Raw genomic sequence first — 20,024 nt, 5'->3', positions numbered from 1 at the left:
CAACTTTCAGAAGATCACATACTCACAAATATAAATACCTCAAACTCCTCTATTAGATCAAATGAAAAAATTATTACTCTTTAGTGTTACTATTTTCCATTTTGCTTAATCATATCGTTTAGCTAGGTTACAAAAGGAGTTCACAGGGTGGTGTTCTTCATTTAATTAAAAGAACTCGAACGCACTCTGATTCAGAAAGGAAAACAAAAAGCATTTTTCCCAATACTGGTAAGGCTGAACCAATAAAAGAATAATTATATTTAATTTAATTTTAATAAAAACATAGCGAATAAAAAAAAAATAGCAAAGACGAGGCATGACCATGTCTCTCGACAAGAGAGCTCCCTGTAAATACAGAAGAAAGAGAGGAAAGGTCAGGCACGAAAACATTCCCACATCTCTTTCCCTCAGTAATTTCCTCTGTAAGAAATAATGGCAGCAGCACGCAACTTTGAGCAAACAGCTCGGTTTCTTCAAGAAAAACAACCCCTCGCCCCCGAAAAGCTTTTAGAAACTCAAACTCCTATGCACATCAGCTTTGCTTGTGTGTTGTGCTAGCTATAAACCTTCCATGGCTGGAACAGGACTGGTACCAGCGCCGCTCGGCTTTCTCAGGCAGCCTCTCACCACATCCTGGCAAACGCGCCGTCCTGCCAGAGCAGGAGCGTCTGTACCAGGGGAGCGTGCCAGCACAGCTCGGCACGCTGTAAATCAGACCCCGCTACAATCTCGACAGACCCGTGCCAGAAAAGGCTTGCACTGCAGCCCCGGCCAACTTGAGAACCCACGTTACAGAGTCAGCTTTAGTCACTGAGGATCTGGGTCGTTTTTTTTTTTTTTTTTTTAAAAAGGAACGTGGGTGGGCTCAGCCAACCCTGTCTTTCCATAAATCCTCACGTTTTAATGCTGTCGATCTTCAGACAACAACAATCTCTTTGCTCCATCACGGGATTATATTTTCATTCGATCTAAATACGCCTCTAAGTAGTTCTTTGTTTCATTTATATCGTGACAATAGAGTTAAGTTTTCCTCCCTGATAAAAAAAAGCACATTTTTCACATACGCAAACAAAGTTTCATTAATATTCCTCCATCCTGCTTTGGAACACATAAAATTCTAGCACGCACCTTATATAAATTAACCAAACCCCTGCCAAGTTATCTATTTCATGTGCTTTTTAGAAGTACTTTTCACTTATTAGAAACATCCATAGACTACATGGAATTATGTGATTTATACTCTAAATGTGCCGTTAAACCATGGTATTTAAATGACAGGAGATAGAGACAAAAGATGGGACAATGGTTCAAAGGAAGCAAGCTATAAGGATTAACTGATGTCACGTGTATTTCTCAAAGCAACTTAGGATAGACAAAAAAGGCAAGGAAAAAAGGGAAAGCAGAGGGGCATAAAAATGAAGAAATAATCTAGGAGCTACAGGTGGGAGCAAACATCTACAAGGTCCTTGCAGAGACTCCTCCGTCTAACGAAGTCACCACGTGCTGTCCCACGGCTTTCAGCAGGCACCTCTTCAGTGATGGCCTTTGTGTCAAAAGCCCTTTGTGTCACACAGGCTCTGATTCAGCAAAACAATCAGGCAGAACTTCAAACATCCTAATTGATTCCAGTGAAGTCAATGAAAGCAAATTGCATACATTGTTTACATCTTTTGCTGAACTGAAAGTAATATGAATATTAAGGCAGGGGACAGGAAATCAATAGCATAGAAAATAGCAATGAAAAAAAAAAGGTGAAGCAGTAAGTTGGATGGAAGAAGACATGCATTTATGCAGAGAGAGAAAATGTAGACAGAATACTGCTGCTGCACTGACGCCAACGGTGAAATGGTGTGAGACAGCGATGGCATCGCAAGTTTCAGAAATACGATGAAGGAAAGACAACTTCTAGCCTGAAGCCCACCTTGCTGAAAGTGTTTTGCCATCTACATGAATGAATGTATTTATAAAAGACTGGACAAAAGAAAAGTTAAAAAGGAAGTAAAACGTGAACAGAACTTAAATTGCTTTCATATCACCACTGTTTCAAAATCAATAGATTTGTGGTATAAAAGAAACCTACATCCTTTTCAGGTGGAGACTAATAAACACTCAGATGAAGAAAACCCAAAAAGCAGAGGTGAAATGAAGCTGTCGTATGATCTTAGAAGTAACTTCGTATTTTTTCATTTTGGTATCCTCATTCAGAACAAAATTATTTTCTTTGTAAGTTTCACCAAAATTATCACATGTTCAAGTGAATTAATCTTATTGATTAAAAATCTAATACTGGCTATCAGCTCTTGCAAAATGGCAATCTGCTCCAACACAAAGTCTACTTTTATCTCTGAAAACATTTGTACAATTGCAGAACCTATAGATGCTATAGTAAAGGGAAAAACCTAGAATATAATTGTTTCTTTTTATATCTGGCAAGATCAATTACTAGCATCCACCTGACCCAGAGAAATTGGTGTCAATGATAATTCGATACAGCTTTTAACTTTTTGCTTACAGTCAAATCAACCCACAAAAATCCCTACCGTATGAAGACATATTATACAAACACTTGCCTAAATTAGTTTCCGAAGTCTTAAGAAGATACTTAAATTTTACCTTCTCTGGTACTGATATGGTGAAAATAAACATATTTCAAGTCCTTCTGCGATTTCTCAAGTAATAATAAAGAAACGCTATGGTCATATGACAATTTAAAAAAAAAGCTTTCTTTCTAGGCAGCTACCTATTTTACTTAACGGGCTTAACACAAAATGAGTCAAAGATCAAGAGTAAGTTATCTGAGGTGTCAAGTGCATAAGGTTAAAGGTGAAATTTTATTAGGTCAAAGGTGATATAAATAAAAGCTTTTATGTCAAAGAAGAAGGGTCACAGACAAGATGTATATAATCTAAAGACATCACAGATGACAAGTAATAACTTTAAGTAGTACAAGTATGTTCTCACTACAGATACCTTCACTGACTAAAAAATTGAAAACAGTGATGAGTAAGTAACTATGAATACTATAATACTTCCCTGGAATACAGTTTTACTTCTGTATAATACTTGGGAAATTTTTTCCTAAGTATTTCAAAACTTAACTAAAGTTACTGAACGCTTTAGTTGTGGGGGACGCGAAGTTTGGCATTAACTATGCATGCTGAATAAAGTGGTACACAAAGTAGATTGCTCTGATAAATAAAATTGCTTTTCAAATTTACAGTGACCATATCTCTGGCATGTATGTCCTATTACTGCTCTGTGAAAAAAGAAAAGCAGAGAGGGCCTCAGGCCAAGAAAATTTCAGATTACAATAGTCTAGTTCAGAATTGTATATTTGGACTAATTAAATTATAGCTATAAATAATATTTTAAATATCTAACAATGGAAGTAGCCAGATGTTGCCAGTATGCCAATTACTATGCACCATCTTGATGAAGGATATTTAAATCTGCTATTGTAATCATCAAGCTCTTCATTCAGTTAAAAATAGTCTCTCCTTTTGCTCCCGCACTAAGTACACATTCAAAAAATCCCATACACTTAACCTTAATTTTCATCTTAAAGTCACATCGAAATGTTTTGCTGAAAAACACTGGATTTAAACATATGATGTCGGACACCACAAAAATCAAGATATCTGTGCCCTCTAGTGGAACTTCTTTTTCACCAACTGGGCACAAACGCAGCTGTTTTAAGGTGATCCCTTTTTCTGGAAGCTGGAATTGTTAAGCTATCAAATTAGATGTTGTGAACAGCATACAACACCCAGTCAAAAGAAAATCTAGTTCACTGGTTCCTCCATATTCATCTGAGACAGCTGCCCAGCAAGAACCACAGTTCAGTTATCAGTGGCAAGACAGGTACAAGCAAAGGGTAGGTAGATACAAGAAAATGTCTGTATTACAGATTGCTCACACACTGGTGCGTGTACCAACACGAAAGATTCTGTGAAATCGCACAGCTTATATTTCTAGGAAAACAGATGCAGTATGAAGCCTTCTCGCATATGTCCAATTAGGTAAACCTGGCATCTAAAGCCAAATCCAAACCCACAGAACTCTCATTAACCACTGTAAAAGACGAAAAGAGAAACTGAAAAGATACTTCATGTACTTTCGTTACAGTTAGGAAGGGGCAGGCAAACTGCAACTCGGCAAAAAATGTATTCCTCCAGATTACTATATCTCTCCAATTTTCTTTTTTTGTTTTTCTAGTGATAACCACCTCTCTGGATTTCAGTGGAGACTTAACTCTCCAAAGCTTTTTAAAAAGGAGAAGAAAAGGTGTTACTACTGGATGTAAGAAGCTGTAAACAAAGAGAAGATTTCAACAAATAAAAATAGTAACAAGAACTGCAAAGGAAAGAAGGAGACAGACAAAAATTAGAATTACTGAGCAGTATCATTTGAACCAGCTTGGCTGGAAAGAGATTTCTGAATGCAATGAAGTTAAATCTGAATCAGCTCTGAGAACCGGCTTGTACCGTATTTCTTCAGAATATCTGACAGGAATAATGCACCGGCATTCAAAAATTTTTTGGATAAGACAGAACTCGAAGTCTTGACTGTTACAATTTGTCTTGTAGAAAGGCAGCAGCAATGAGAAATTAAATCAGACAACCATTCAGAAGTCTTCAAAACAGCATAGTTTCTTGATTTAGTATAAAATGTTCTCAATGCTTCCTAAAAATCACATTAAGTGCCAATTCTTCTAAAGAAGCTACTGAAAAACTAATTATCATTCTTTTTAGCAACGCTAATACTTGCAAAGTGTTTCTGATCTGACATTTTAAAGTAATTTAGCACTACAATTTTCAGCATTATTGACCTTGACGCATAGAACAGCACATCTGATAACCTAAAAAAGGTCTAAGATATTTTAAGCCAAGGGAAGGAACAACAAAAAAAAAAAGTAAAGCAAAACGCAGAGACCTGCAACATGTCAGATTTTTATGATTAAGAGATAAATATAGTGAGATGAAAAATGCCTCTGGATTAATAGAAAAGCAATTAGTCATGTTTTATACACCTTCTATTTCAAATGGCAATTGCCCGAAATATTTGAATCCACTGTTTCTTTTGTTCCTTTTCATTGGTAGTCTACATTCAAAAAGGCACTACTATTTCCATGCTAACACAAATATTCTTGTCAATTACTTTATAAGAATTTTTGACTTTCTTATGCTACTCAGCTGGAGAGCATTTAAAACTAGAAGTAACATAGGAAAAAAAATATTAGATAACTTACCACTTCTTCATCTGAAAGCTCTCGTCCTTGTATACTGCTGTTTTCTCGCACAGCTTGTTGGTGTTTTTTCCCTTTAATGTGGCTAAAAAGGTATACTTCTGATGAAATCTGTAATGACAATGACTTTAGTAATTTTTTTCCTTGATAATTCCATAATCTATAAATAATAGTATTTGAAATATATTTTAAATATAATATATGCCAATTTGTCAGAAGCATGTTCAGAATTTCAAGCACAATACTTTATTCCTCAACGCAATTTACATAAACATCTTTTATACAGGACTTAAGAGTACATTAGATATTATACTGCTGGCTAGCAAATCATTGAGAGATTAAAAAGTAATCTTGGCTTCTCATTTCATTTTGACTGCAGTCTAACTTCATATATCGGACTTTCATTCTGAAATATGTGACCAGTGAATATACAAGACTCCAGTCTGCTGAACCTGAGTTTCTGTTCCAGCACTGCCTGAAGTGATCCCCTGCAATCTTGTTTAATTCAGCAATGAAAGAGAAGCAATGCTTAGTAGGACATAAGGCTTTATTCAATAATGCATAGTCTTTGCAAACCAGTAAAACCAGTTATCAACAAGAAAAGATCTCCCTGCTTTCTACACAGTGACTGTATGGCTTCCTCTTCCCCACCATTCCTGGGACATACAGAACAGTGAACACAAGAAGAGATGCCCAGTTGAGACTGGAGGTCTGCCTAGCAAAGTACTTGCTGTCCAACTGTGTCCAAAAAAATAAGATACCTAGGGAAAAGTGAACGTACAGACAGACAAAGCGAACGCTGATTCTCCCCTTCAACACTTTTAAGCCTCCAACCAAACTCAGTTCAAGACCTTCTTGAGCTTGATTGATGTGGTTTCTCTGTGTCTAGTAACCTTCAGTGAATTTCAACTGGATTCAGAGACACAAGACTCCAAAATAAGGTGCACTTTACAAGAGCAGAACAGGGACACAGCAGATGTGCAGTACTCTCATCACACATCATCATCACGTGAATGAAGCGTAATTTGTAGCTTCAAGGCTTAGGCTGGCCTTGCAATTCTGCCAGTATTCCCCTCTACCCAACTTACCATTACGTTGCATAATGAGCACTGTTTTTTTCGTTCGTACGGTGTAAGTTTTGGTGCATAATCAGTGTTAGCATGTCTTCCGCTACTTAATTCAGCTGCTTTCTCTTTTCTTTGTTCAATTTGTTCCATGTGCCTTCTAATACTTTCATCATGCTGAATGGAAAATAATCAAAGCAACAAAGAAAAAACACACTGAATTACAGCAAATGGAATTAAACTGTGCAAAGAAATACTGGGAATTCACAAATATTGTACAGTCAGATTGAACTTCTGTTAAATTGAAACTATTTTTTATTTCTGAAAGGCGTTAAAAGTCACCACACATCACACACATTTTAACATTTTACTATGATTTAAAAATCAATCCAAACTGTTTTTGGTTTATAGGCGATTATGAATTAATAATCTGTTGCAAATCCTTCTGCAAATCTTTTTGTTACATTTAACACCTCAGCTCTGGTTTTGTTCTTAATGACACACTCCAGTACAGAATACAAGTTCAACTTTCAATTCTACAAATATGTAACTTATGTAGTGCTGTTTTTCCTTGAGAGATATGAAATCATAAAGTATAAATAAAGTAAAATAAATTACTTGTTATTTATCTGCAGTAGCAGGCACACTTCACTGGCTTCTTTCAGAGGGTTTTCATACCTAACCCTCATGAGAATGGAACAAACTCTCAACTATTATTTAAAATCAGAGGCTGGGGTATGAACCTGTATTTTATAACAAAACTGCATCCTACAGTACAAGTAAATGTAGCTGTGGTGCTTCAGGCTGGGATCACAGCAAACAATAACACCGAAATTAAAAATTATTTCTACATATACATAAACCATCCTAGAATAAAAATTTACATAATTTATCATTAATTGAAACGCTAATATACCGTTCCACCTCAGAACCTCAAAAATACAATTTATCATTTTAGAAGTCTTTACAACTCTTAAAAAAATAGCGGATGTGTCTTCAAAACTTCTAATACCTTGGTTCTCCACTGGACAGTCAATTCAGCCGGACAGGTGAACTACAAGGGGCTCGATCCTTATGCCTCTTTTATGAAACAGCAGGCCACACTTGACGGCATCAATTTCAATACCTTTAGATAGTACCTCATGTGACTATTTGGTGAACTGCCTTCACAAACCAGTGTGAGATTTTTTTATATATTGATTTTCCTTACAATTTAATTCACAATTACTTTGACTTCTCTTGGAAAGTACAGGTTTACTTGTTCTCATGTTCAAAGCTTTGAAATGAATTAATTCCATAGAGCTCAGCTCAACCCCCGAACTACATAGCACACGTTATATGGCAAGGTCCTCTTCTTAATCTAAAAGTCTAAATAAAAATCTCTTGTAAAGTTGTGTAACTCAGGATGCCGTACAGTGCACTGTTAACATCTTCACCAAATAAAACAAACATACAGAAAATAATTTTGCAGAAATTCTATATTGTTGACATATTTTTCAACTAAAGTATCCTTTCATACCTTCAGTTGAATCTTCTTCTGTAGTTCTTCCATGGCTTCTTGTTGAGCTGCAGTAAGAGCTGCCAACCTCTCTTCTCGATCTCTAATCAGAAGATAATAAAAATAGGGAAAACTTGTAATCATGCAAAGCATGCATAATGATGAATTTATGTTTGCAATGGAGAACAAGCACCCCCCAAAATTAAGCTGAAGATGGCTCAGTAGAAAAGACAGACAACAAAAAGCAACTTCTTTAACAGAGAATACAGATGCTTTAATTTTGATGATTTAATAAAGGCAGACGTTTGAACCTTTGTAGCAGAGCCTGGATCATACCTCAGTCCAAACCAGAGCAATGATCGTCAACACGATGCTACAAAATAGTGATGAATGTGATACCCTGCCACCATTAGCGTTCTGCAGCCAATGGCTATGGTCAGTGAACCCAAGGGGAGGAGTACAATGGCAAATTGAAGAAAAACCATACAGCAATGAGGGCAGTGTGTTTTATAAAAACGATAATCAGTGGAAGTTTGAATATAGAAACTTATACATAAAACTTTGACTACGTCAAATGATACAGTCATGAGTGATAAATTGACGCTCTAGAATATTGCAAGTCTAAATGTTCAAGAAACCAAAGGATAGCAAAAGATTAGGCATTTATCTTACTGTCATGTTCTGTACATAACTGCAGCCAGGACCTATTTTGCTCACTGAACCTGTCTGCCCTACATACCTCTTCCAAAAACTGAATCGCACCTCAAACTTCAGTTGTCGTCTTCACTTTCAGCAACTCTCCTTCCCCTCCCCAGCAAAGAGCCAAAGCACAGCTGTCAGCCTGTGAATGCCCTAAGCATCACCTTTTGAAGAAATTAAGATTATTTTTTTCTGTCTGAGAAAAGAACAAGAGGTATAACTCGATCTGTTACTATAACTACTAAGTAGCAACCTGCAGATCACAGTTTCATGAAGAACAACTTACTAGCGAGTAGTTTCATAAAGAACAACTTACTATTAAACCCTGAAAAGGAAGAAAGTCAGCTACTCATGGGGTTTGTACAAAAAGAGTTGGGATGGGAGAGAAACACCTCCTAGAATTCTGGCAGCTGTGAGAGGCCAAAAGAAGTAACAAAAGTTTTGAGTAAAACTGAGCAACGAAGAAGTCATTCAAAGCCATTAGCCATCTTTTAAAAAGGTATTCTAAAATTAAAGTAGTTTGAGTGACAAGACCAGAAAGGGTAACAATGAATATTATCCAAACTGCAGTAGTTTCTGGTTTGCGTGAATTTCTGTTTGTTTGGGTTTTTTAAACAGATAACTCATAGAAAAAACAAAGTCATTTCAGTAAAAGTATCAGGCTCAGATAAAGTAACATATTAAAACCAAAGACACAGAAAAGATAAAAGTGGATAGGAAAGAAGTCGGGGGAGGAAGCAAGTCTAACGATAAACACTACACACAATTGTTCTTTCAGAAAGTATAAGTGAACTCCTCCAATCACCATGGACGTGGAGGGGGAGCGAGGAAGAGATGATGGATGAGAAGCATTAGGTAGTTTATGTGCTATCTCCCCTGAGGTATACAATGAAAGACTGAACTACAGTCTTTGTTTTTGTTTTAAAGAGCTCCTGACTCACATCATGAGCTGAAACAAGTCACAAATTTTAGCCATTTCTTTCAGTATGCTTTTTTACATATTTGTTTAATCCTACAAACTATGACAAATTAATATCATTGCATACTTTGGATTAATAATATTTGAAATAAAATACTACAGCATCAATTTATAGCGCATCAACATTATTCCTGTACAAGCCCTTCTGAAAAGCATGCTTTTTACATGAGTAGGTTACATTATACAGTTTTATGATTTCTATTGACAGGAACAAAATTTTCCATATTATGGATTTCAACTCTTTGGAATATAAAATACTCTGAAATTACATCTAAAACCTTACTGGAATCAAGTTAATGTACCATAAGGGCAGAGGGGCTTCTAAAGTCAGTTTTAAGTACACTATTCCTTTCATACAGATGCTTTAATCACCACCAGATGCACATGGTAAAGCTTATACTGAACAAACTTTAAGCAGATATTCCAAAAATTACTCATTCCAGCAAGTATTAAATCTTCAGGATAAGAGTCAAATCCTAGCAACAGGGGAAAAAAACAAACAACAAAACAAAACACCAAATGATACCCCGAGGTTCCACCAAAACATGCCGAAGTCCAAGATGGAAGGAACAGTACAGCCAGGTTCCTGTCAAGCTCATCTCTCCTTTAACTTCTAAACCAGGACACTTTGAATCCTCTTCTAACTCTATTATGTTAGAGAAACCTCAGAACTGTTATTAAGGAGATGCAATGACTTTGAGGTCATTCTGACATATTAGAATCACCCGATTGTAGGGCACCACGCGTACATTCTTTCCTACTCTTTCCCAAAATTATCAAAAAAAAAAAAAAAAAGAGGAAAAAATCTCTCTTGTATAATCAGCATCTGGCAAAGAAAAACAAATGCAAGCACGGTACTGCAATATCAAGTACAAAGCATTCGAAAACTTGAGTGCTACACTAGAAAACAGCGAGGAAATTCGCTGAAACACAGTACTAAGAGAAGGCAAATGGAAAACTGCTGTTCTTCAACAAAGGAAAATGGCAGAATTAAAACTGATTAAACAAAACCAGCAAAGAATTACATGCCCTAAGCTTTCAGAGAAGTTCTAACCATAGAAGACCTCAGATGCCAAAGATGTCAACGGCAATTATATATTTGCTTACTGTGAGCGTTTCCTCAAGTTTCAGAAAGATGTAGAAGCCTCACACATGCAGTGTCTATCTCCCCAAAACAGCATAACAAAAATTCTCCCTTAATCTTCCTCTAGTGTCTGTGAATGAGAATAAGACACTGAAGGACCCCCTCCAACTGACTCAATCCCATTGTGACTTTGGCTCAATATATTGAGGGAAGGTCCATGAAGTCCTGGTCAAGGACATAGAACCTATCCATGATTCATTAAATATCTAATTAGAAGTTGAATCTCTTTATGATGTCAAGCTAGAATTACTCCTGACTTTGGAAGATTGAAGAAGGTGATCAATGCATTTCTGAATATTTTACTGGGAGGAAAAAAAATCTCTTCATGACAACTTTGAAGAAAACAAGCTGTGATGATAAAAATGTCTAAAGAACCATTAGTGAACGCTTTGTGTCATAGGAAAAATGTAACTTCTATTTAGGTTTTATGGAATGCTGTGGGACTGTAGGGACAGAGGGAACAATAGAAGGCGAGCACAAATAGAATTTGGCAAATTAAACAATAAGCAGAAAGCAGGTTTCCTGTTTTCTTTTTCAAGGTTTACTTGAAAGTAAACTTTTCTCACACACTGCAATGCCACCCAACATTCACTCTCCCTGCACCTCATGTTTGGCTCAAAAGAAAGAGAGAAGAGCCCATATGAAAACCCCTTTAGGACCTTTTGATTATGGGCAAAACCACAAACCAAGTAGTCTGTAGGCAGTAGAATTAATGAAGCCTGATTTCCCGGCTTTGTGCTTCACACATGTAATCTCTGGTGTCTACAAAAGGGTGAACTCAAATTGATGCCAGTAAGTCCAGAAGTTACTGGAGAGCGGAGGAAATGGGGGACACAAGGACATTAATCTTGTTTCCCTTGAAAACTAAGCTAAAATATTTAAAAGGCAAATTATTCAAAGGTCTTGTTAGCAATAAAACTAAGATGAATATAATAAAACACAGCCTTGCGTGTAATATTCTGCACATATCTAAGGAATACAAAAATCTATTACAGAATTTATGATTACTCACCTGATTTCTTCTTTCAAACCATTCCTCCGGAATATTTATTAATGTTACTTTTTAAAATACTAAGCCTGAAGAGCTAAGAAGGTACTGTTGTTATAGAGAAGCGGCAGTTTGCTGGAACGGATAACGGTGAAGGGCAAGGAACCAATGGAATTATCGCAAAGTTACCTGGCCCTCTCCCGTGCTGCATCTTCTCGTGCTTTTTCTTTCTCTTGCCTCTGCTGTTCAATCCGTGCTTCTTGCTCTTTCCTCTTCATCAGCAGCTCCTCAACTCGGGCTTGCCGTTCTGCTTCTAGCGCTCTTTTGCGCTCCTAGTCATAGAAAAGTAAATTCTAACTTTTCTTTTAGGAAAAAATGAAAAGGAATTAACAGCAACTGTATTTTAATATCTGCTTATAGAATTTTATCTTACTTTCACGATGGAGCAAAACTGCGTTTTTATTAGCTACAGGAATAATATGCAAATGAGTATATTCAAAAGCTTGAACGTACATTGAAAGCACAGTTGTATGAACTAAGCTACGCATTAATTTGCCATATATTTTGCTCATCCTGAAAAAGTCTATCCACTATAAAAGTTTATAAAACTAGTTCATTAATGAGAGTATTTTAAAACATTTTAAAGATCCTACAGGATACAGGTAATGCAGAAATAACAAGTTTCCCATGGAATGTTAATATTTAAATTATAATTCTGAAACTATCTGAATGTTACAAAGCAAAACAGATTTTGACAATTAATTTTTGCGCTATCACTAACTGCACAGTTACTCGCTACTCATTTTTTACTGTTTTCTCACTAATTAAGAAACTACACGTTATTATAAACCTTTCTGACAGAATGACTATACCTCTACTGGCAACAAATGTAAAAATAAAGCATGTTTGAAAACTCATATTTAAATTAGACATTTATGAGTAGGCATTAAGTTGGTGAGTTTTACTAAGAGGAAATTTGATCATTTTGTTTAGCTGAAAGTCTGGGGAGAAATGGACTTTTAATGTGTTCTTCAAATCCTTACCCTACTGAAAAATTAGTCTGTTTTGTATGACGGAACAAATGAAAAATAGATATTTAAATACATTTTGAAAATACGCTCCCTGCCACAAACTCCAGGACATTTTTACACTGTTAGATGAGGGTCCTGCATTCTTAAATATTGGCTTTACAAAAATTTAGAGATATTAAAAGCAGAAAACATTAACCTTATACTTTATTAAAAAAATGAAGAACTACAAAAATAAGTGAACGGTTATTTGTTTCATGCACTTTATATTAGTGAATATGCATTTTATATTAGTGAATATGATGTTAACTGCACTGTCTTTATCTCCACAGGCAATATAGCTTGGTAATGGACAACTAAAACTGTGGCTTTCACAGTAACCATATTCTTTCCTACATGACGTTTCAGTAACAGCATTGCATAAAGTAGTTATGTTTAGAAGTTTTGTATTCTTCCAGTGTTTGAGGATTTTTTGCATAAAATTAAGTCCATACTTACAGGCCAGAACTTTCACGATTCATTTCAGTTCCACTGAAGTGGAATTACCTGTTTGCAGTTATACGAACTGTTAAAAAAGTTATTCTACTGGAAGTGGGTCCAGCTCCACAACAATGCAGGAAAAGCTCCCTGCGAGGGCAACGCACATTGTTTTACAGAGGACAGCAGGGGAAGCTACAGCATACCTCAAAATATAGGGCTTTGCTCAACTGTTAAGTAACTTGTGCATGGAAAAAGCAGAGCAGAAAGCATCAGCTTGATCCTTGGTCGGGCAGAAAGGCTACAGACAGTGGTGGTAAGTGGGATTTAGTACTGAAAGCCTGTCTGCAGTGTTTGCTCTAGTGCAACTCCCAGCTTAAGAACAGCCTAGTGCCTACACAGCCCAGGAAAGGCCCAAAAAAAATATGGCAGAGACAAGAAAGAGTTAAATATAGCCCCGAATCCCAGAAAAGGACTCCAGGAAAGCTACATTCTAGAATAAGGAAGTATGAGTAACTACAAAAACCAGGATCACTGAGAGCAGGTTTTTCCTAAGCTATCTGGAAGGGTACTATTCACTGATAACACAATCAACCCTTGGAAATCCAGATACTTTTACTAATATATTATCTCAAAAAGAGTTTTATCCAGCACTTTTGGAGAACCTTCTGTCTCAAAAATGGCTTCTGAGCCACTGAAGTCAGTAACATGCCCCATTTTTCAACAAGAAGACAGAATCAGCTGCTAATGGCAAGTCCTAAGCTCTGTCAGAAGCTGGATTCACAGGTGACCTACAGTTGTGGTGATCTGAGGTATGCCTAGAGAGGAAGGAGGAGTTAACCTAAGAAGAAAACTTATGTTTTAGATTCTAACATAAAGAACAGGGACAAAAAAGCGGATGTGTGAGGCTGGGAAAACTTAGTATTAAAATGCTGTATTAAAAAACCAAACCAAACAAAAACAAAAAACCCAAACCAACCCACAACAGGATTCCAAGAGTGGCTTTCAGTGATCCTGTAAAAAGTATTGTAATTATGACAGTAGGTATACGATAAGGGATATTTTTCTGTTTCCTCTCTCAAAGTTTTAAGTGTTACCAAAACATAGGGATTTTCTTATAATGGAGTAACATTTTTTAAAAAAAAAAAACAAAAAAAAACTTAAGACAGGCATGAGTTATCTACCCAGCATCTATAATACCTCTGCTATACAGACATGAAGACTTACCTTTCCCCATCTTACTACTGAAACATTATAAAGGAGAAACATATTGTACTTTTCTAAAGTTGAGCAAAGGAGGTAAGATAGAAAGCAACAAAGACTGCATAGCCAAAATGAAAACCAAATACATATTTCATTGTCCCCCTGCAACTCCAGATATATTATACCTGCACTGCTTCATCACGGGCTTGTTTTTCCTCTTGTCTTCGTTGACGCTCTTCTTGCAATTCATTTAAGCGTTGTTCATATTCTTTTAGTTTATTCAACACATCATGACGTTTGTTCTGAGCTTCTAAGGTGTTTATAAAGGCAATTTCATTCACCTGCAAATAATCAGAAAGAGCAAGAAATATCTGAGAAGTTGAAATAAGTCTCATCCTTCAGGGATTCCATCCATTTGTTAATTATCCATTTGATAATTAAACTGGTGGGATGTTTCTCCAGAATGGGTTGGAAAACTACCAAGTTTGAGAATAAGGCTTTGGCTTGGGGTTTTTTTTGTTTTTTGGTTGGTTGGTTTGTTTTTGGGGGGAGGTTTTTTTTTTTTGCTTGTTTTTATTTATTTTTTTTATTTTTAAGAGGATAGGTCATGGAATATAAAAAAAGAGAAACTGAATTGTATCAGAAAACCAAGAAACTTTGGGCAAATACCAGGAAAATCTTCCCAGTCTTCTCAGGAACGAGACTTCATTAGTCTATTCTCTCACTCACAAAATGAGATACCCAGCTGGATAAATCAGTAAAAACACAAAAGTGCTAGAAAAATCCAACAGGTCTTTTGATCTAACTTTAAACAGATGGGTACTTACTGAATAAAAAAGTATACATACGACAAATAAGAAAAAAACTGAGCAAGCTCATTGTCTTAATATTTCTTATCAGTATAGCCTATTTCACAAACATATATTTTTTTTTCAACCACAGGACAGTGCCATACATAAGAATAAAAAAAAAAATCATGGGAAAAGCCTAACTTAAAAATACTTTAATACGTATACTAGAAATATCAAGGACTATGCTTTTGTACTACCTAGGTTCATGAAGGTAATCAGTATTTTGTCCTCTCTACAAAGTTGCTGAATGGAATTCTTGTCAACTTTAGGCCTTTAAATGCTTTAGAAACATATAGGGATGGGAAAAATCAAACTCAAATTTAACTTCACCTTGATTTAATGAAATCAAAATTTTAGAACCAAAGTTATTGAGGAAAAACATAAAAATGCATCAGCTATAAACCGTACCCAAACCTATGACTGAAATAGAAATTCTTTTCCTGTACTCAACGATCGTACTCTGTCAGAATGCACAAAAGAAATGAGTAAAGAGAAGATACGTGGACACACAACAACAAATCGTGTAAAGGGTGGCAGGATAATATTTGTTGCTTTGTTTATTGACTAGAATCCAGTTACAGAGTGGATTTCACAGTTCAGTAAACAAGTGAGCACAGGGAATTTAGATAACCAATTGGGCAGCAACAGTTACCATGGTCTTCAGCGATGTATACTACTCATCAGCGGTTTCTCTAAAGCCTTCTGGTCCCATCCCAATTAACCTTTATTTCCAGAACACAAGAACCTCAGGAGGCAGCAGATCTTATACATTTAAACACACACAATACTTGAAACATCTGCTTAGCTAGGGAATTATGGCAAGTGTGATTTAGTTAATATGATTATAGAAGTCACACCGGTGTAATGAAATAATAATGAAGGTACGTTAGACTGAATTAGGTAATCTAGAAATCATTTTAATCCAAGAGACAGAAACAGCGGCTAAGTAAAAGCGCTACATCAGTTTTGTTGTGCTTATCTTAAATAATACGGATGAACAGCTGCATCAATCAGAGCTGGGATACACGCTCATTATATAATGTAACATTTTAGTTTTAAGTAGATGCACGTATCTTTGCTTGGGAAAAACAGTCGTTAAAATAAAATATTTCATTTATGTTGTGCTGGTTTTTGGCTGGCATAGGGTTAATTTTCTTCATAGTAGCTCGCATGGAGCTATGTTATGGATCTGTGCTGGAATCAGTGTTGGTAACACAGGGATGGTTTAGTTCCCGCTGAGCAGGGCTCACACAGAGTCAAGGCCTTTTCTGCTCCTCACACCGCCCGCCAGTGAGTAGGCTGGGGGTGCACAAGGAGCTGGGAGGGGACACAGCCGGGACAGCTGACCCCGACTGACCAAAGAGATATCCCATACCATATGAGGTCATGCTCAGCAATAAAACTAGGGGGCAGGTTGGGGGGTGGGGGCTGCTGCTCAGGGACCGGCTGGGCATCGGTCAGATGGTGGTGAAAAATTTTTTTCATTGGCATCACTTGGCTTTCTTGGGTGTTATTTCTCTCTCTTTGTTATTTTCCTTTTCATTACAATTTATTATTACTATTATTATTATTGCATTTTATTTTTTTCAATTATTAAACTGTTTTTCTCTTAACTCATGAATGTTTTCACTTTTACCCTTCGTATTCTCTCCCCCATCCCACCGGGGCAGGGGTGTAGAGTGAGTGAGCAGCTGCGTGGCGCTTAGTTGCTGGCTGGGGTTAAACCACGACAATGTTTATCAAAGTAATATGAATCGGGTAAACCAAAAAGCATTCACCTAGTGCTCATCTTATGAAATTACGTATTGAAGTCAGAAGAGCACTAAACAAAATTAGAATAATTGCCATGTGCTAGCTGTAGGCTTCTATTTATTTCCAACTGTTTAACAATATTAGTGGTACAAAACACAGCACAGAACAGTTTAAGAACACAGAATGCTGAATATAGAATGGATATTTAACAAAGGAGAAGAGCCGTGAGCTCTCCCCATTTTTCATTCTATGTGCTGGAAAGCAGAGAATTGATATCTGATATTCTACTCCTTCCAGGAGGACTAGTTATCACCAAAAATGCTGCCATACTCTCTGTGAGGAACAAATGCAGCAAGATGACTATGAGTTCTTTATTTCAATCAATCTTTTATTCCAGTCCAACCCACCACAATGTGTAATAACAGCTAATTAATTTTAAATTCATATTAGAGAAAAACTGTCTGTTTTAGAGATCAGCATTTATCTGCTTCACAGTTCACATGTGTTCACATCTAATTTGCACCATCCTTCACAACCTACTCACGAGCACTATGAAGTACAAAACATATACAAGCATAACTATTAAATAGTTGCCCTTTAAAACAAAATAATTTACCTTAGCTTCTTCCTCTTGTGCTTTTTTCACAATTGCTTGTAGCTGCACTTCACGTTTAAATTCTGCATGGAGTAATTTTTCCTCCATCATCCTGCGTCTTTGATCTAATAATTCTTCTTTCCATTTCCGTACATCTTTCTCCTATATATAATGAGTCAATTCATTACTAATACAGTAACTGAACACAGGGCCTGAATTTTCCTCAGAATTTTCTAATATTTGAAGGTTTATTTACAGTAATAAAACATTCTGATGCCCTACACAAAGCCCGCATCAAGTTTAACCCAAAGTACACTGATTCGCCAACTACTTCAGTTTGGTGAGGTTAGCATTTATGTTGGATACATGCAACGCATTTCTACTTTCATCATGCCTTCCCTGAATCTGTGTCAGTACGGTATGTCAGCAACACTCTTGCAGAAGTTCATGATTTGCAATAATGCTTTCTTTAACCATAGAATCACAGAACGGTTTAGGTTGGACCTTAAAGATCATCTCGTTCCAACCCCCCTGCCACAGGCAGGGACACCTGTGATGCACGAGTCATCTATGAAAACTATGTGAACTCAGACTCAGAGGAAAATTTCAGTTCACCACTAGTTTTGATCTCTAATATTTCTAGGCTATGTGGGAAAAAAAGCTCTTCTGAAAGGCAGCAGACCGGCGTCTTTGTATTACAGAAAGCTTACCCTCTCCATTAATTTTTGAAGCTTCAGTGTTTTTTCTTCACGTAACTTTTCTCTCAGCTGCTGAGCTTTCATTTGTTTCTCTTCATGTTTCTTTTTGGATTCTGCTATTGTTCTTTTAATAAAAAACAAACCAGAGCAAAAGCAAGTGAGACAACATTAACTGACAGCATTGCAAACAATTCTGCCATTTTCAGTAAGAAAAAACAAACAGGCCACTGGAGGGCAATTATTTCCCCTAAATGTAAATACTGTTCTTCTAGTCTTCAAATCTTTATTAACTGGACAATATAGCACGAGCCTAGCTCATTAGGAAAATAATACACTGATTTCTGTAACACTTTCCACCCACAGACTTACTGAAAGTAGATTTACGAACAGTTTCATGCAGCCATGAGATTGGTTGCTTGTTTTCACTGGCTAATCAAGACAGGTTAACAACTCTCAAACCTTTTGCGTGACGGTGACGACAGTTTCTCATGCATGTGTATTCCATGTCCAGGTGGACGTGCAGGCTCTTCTTCCACTCTGTCTCCCCAAGAATTACTCTGGCGCCACGATTCACGAGCTGTACATAAAGAAAACAGAGACTTAGATAATTTAAACACACATTTCTGGGAGAAGTGCAATTAATGAGGCTTAGTCCGTCTTGAAGTTCTCTCTCAAACAGGTTCTCTTGAGCCTAAGGAAGGTGCAAACACAGACAGAAGCATCTCTAATCCCTGTGCATTTTCAACATTTAATGACTTTATTATGCTTTTATCCAAACGTTAAGATAAAACTGGGTAACAAATTTTAAAATTCTAATAGAGCGATGGGGGAAGAGAGCTGAAGAACAAAGACATGCAGAGATAGTTTGAACATACAAGTCCATCTTTCCTAAGGAAATAACATAAAAACATAACGTAACTTGGAATAATATTTAGATGTTAGAGGATCTTCTGAAACCTTAACTAGCCATGACTAAAATCGGCGTTATTCTAAATTTTGCTGCCGTTTCAACGTAAGCCCAGTAATACATGAAAATTTACCTTCATAATCTGCCAGAACATCATTCCAGTCCATAGACATGCCGCAGAAAGATATGCTTCCATTGCCGATACCAGCCTGAAATTTAATATGACCCAGACAGTAAAAACATAAACATTAATGCGCAGGTGCACACACACATTAAGCAGTGCCAATGCAGCGATATTCCGCAATGTTTCCAAACTGAACCAGCCATTTCAAAGACAGATGCTGTTCCTGCTGTTTCTGATAGTAGAAACGGAGACTTCTGCTTCACCTAGAGTCACTCCTGCATGGTAGCACTGTGCTACCACTCAGCAGCACTGTGCTGCTGAGTTTAGTGAGACTAAATATACCTTAGACAGTATGGTATAATTATTACATCACACTATTTGCTTTCTTGGCATGCAAAACAGGTTACAGTAGTGCAAAAACGAACACTAACGAATTCTATATTGATACTTCACTGACATCAGAGACAGCCTGAAGTTGGGTACTTCAAAATACATGGAACACTCACAGAGAAATCGCTATCATTGTCAGTCTCGATATTAATGTCGTTGTTTTCCTCTGCTTCAATCTCTCTAGTTAATTGCTCTTCTTCTGCAATAGCACTTGCAATGGCTTCTTCATTTGCCTTTTCCAGGCGATCTGCTAACTCCTCTTTCTTCGCAAGGACTTCTGCCATAGACTGTAGGAAACATGAAACCAGAGAAAAATCCAAAATGAGTAACAGGTGCAAAAAAAGCAGTCTCCATAGAGTTAATATGAATTATGCGATATTTT

General features: G+C 36.7%; 1 protein-coding gene across 1 annotated transcript in view; it reads right to left on the bottom strand.

The window, feature by feature from the left end:
* SCAPER (S-phase cyclin A associated protein in the ER) overlaps positions 1-20,024 on the bottom strand; it is a 135,451-nt gene that overhangs the window by 99,722 nt on the left and 15,705 nt on the right. The window contains exons 6-15 of the mRNA XM_082488793.1: positions 19,759-19,929; positions 19,262-19,337; positions 18,681-18,798; positions 18,234-18,345; positions 17,545-17,685; positions 14,511-14,666; positions 11,807-11,949; positions 7,829-7,910; positions 6,334-6,486; positions 5,249-5,356 (exon numbers count right to left, since the gene is read on the bottom strand). Coding sequence (XP_082344919.1) covers positions 5,249-5,356; positions 6,334-6,486; positions 7,829-7,910; positions 11,807-11,949; positions 14,511-14,666; positions 17,545-17,685; positions 18,234-18,345; positions 18,681-18,798; positions 19,262-19,337; positions 19,759-19,929 — 1,260 coding nt within the window. The remainder of the gene's footprint in view (positions 1-5,248; positions 5,357-6,333; positions 6,487-7,828; positions 7,911-11,806; positions 11,950-14,510; positions 14,667-17,544; positions 17,686-18,233; positions 18,346-18,680; positions 18,799-19,261; positions 19,338-19,758; positions 19,930-20,024) is intronic.

The sequence above is a fragment of the Vanellus vanellus genome, assembly GCF_965231255.1.
Source record: "Vanellus vanellus genome assembly, chromosome: 11".
Taxonomy (NCBI): Eukaryota; Metazoa; Chordata; class Aves; order Charadriiformes; family Charadriidae; genus Vanellus; species Vanellus vanellus.
The sequence above is the reverse complement of the archived record's forward strand: the minus strand, read 5'-3'. Positions and strand labels throughout refer to the sequence as shown.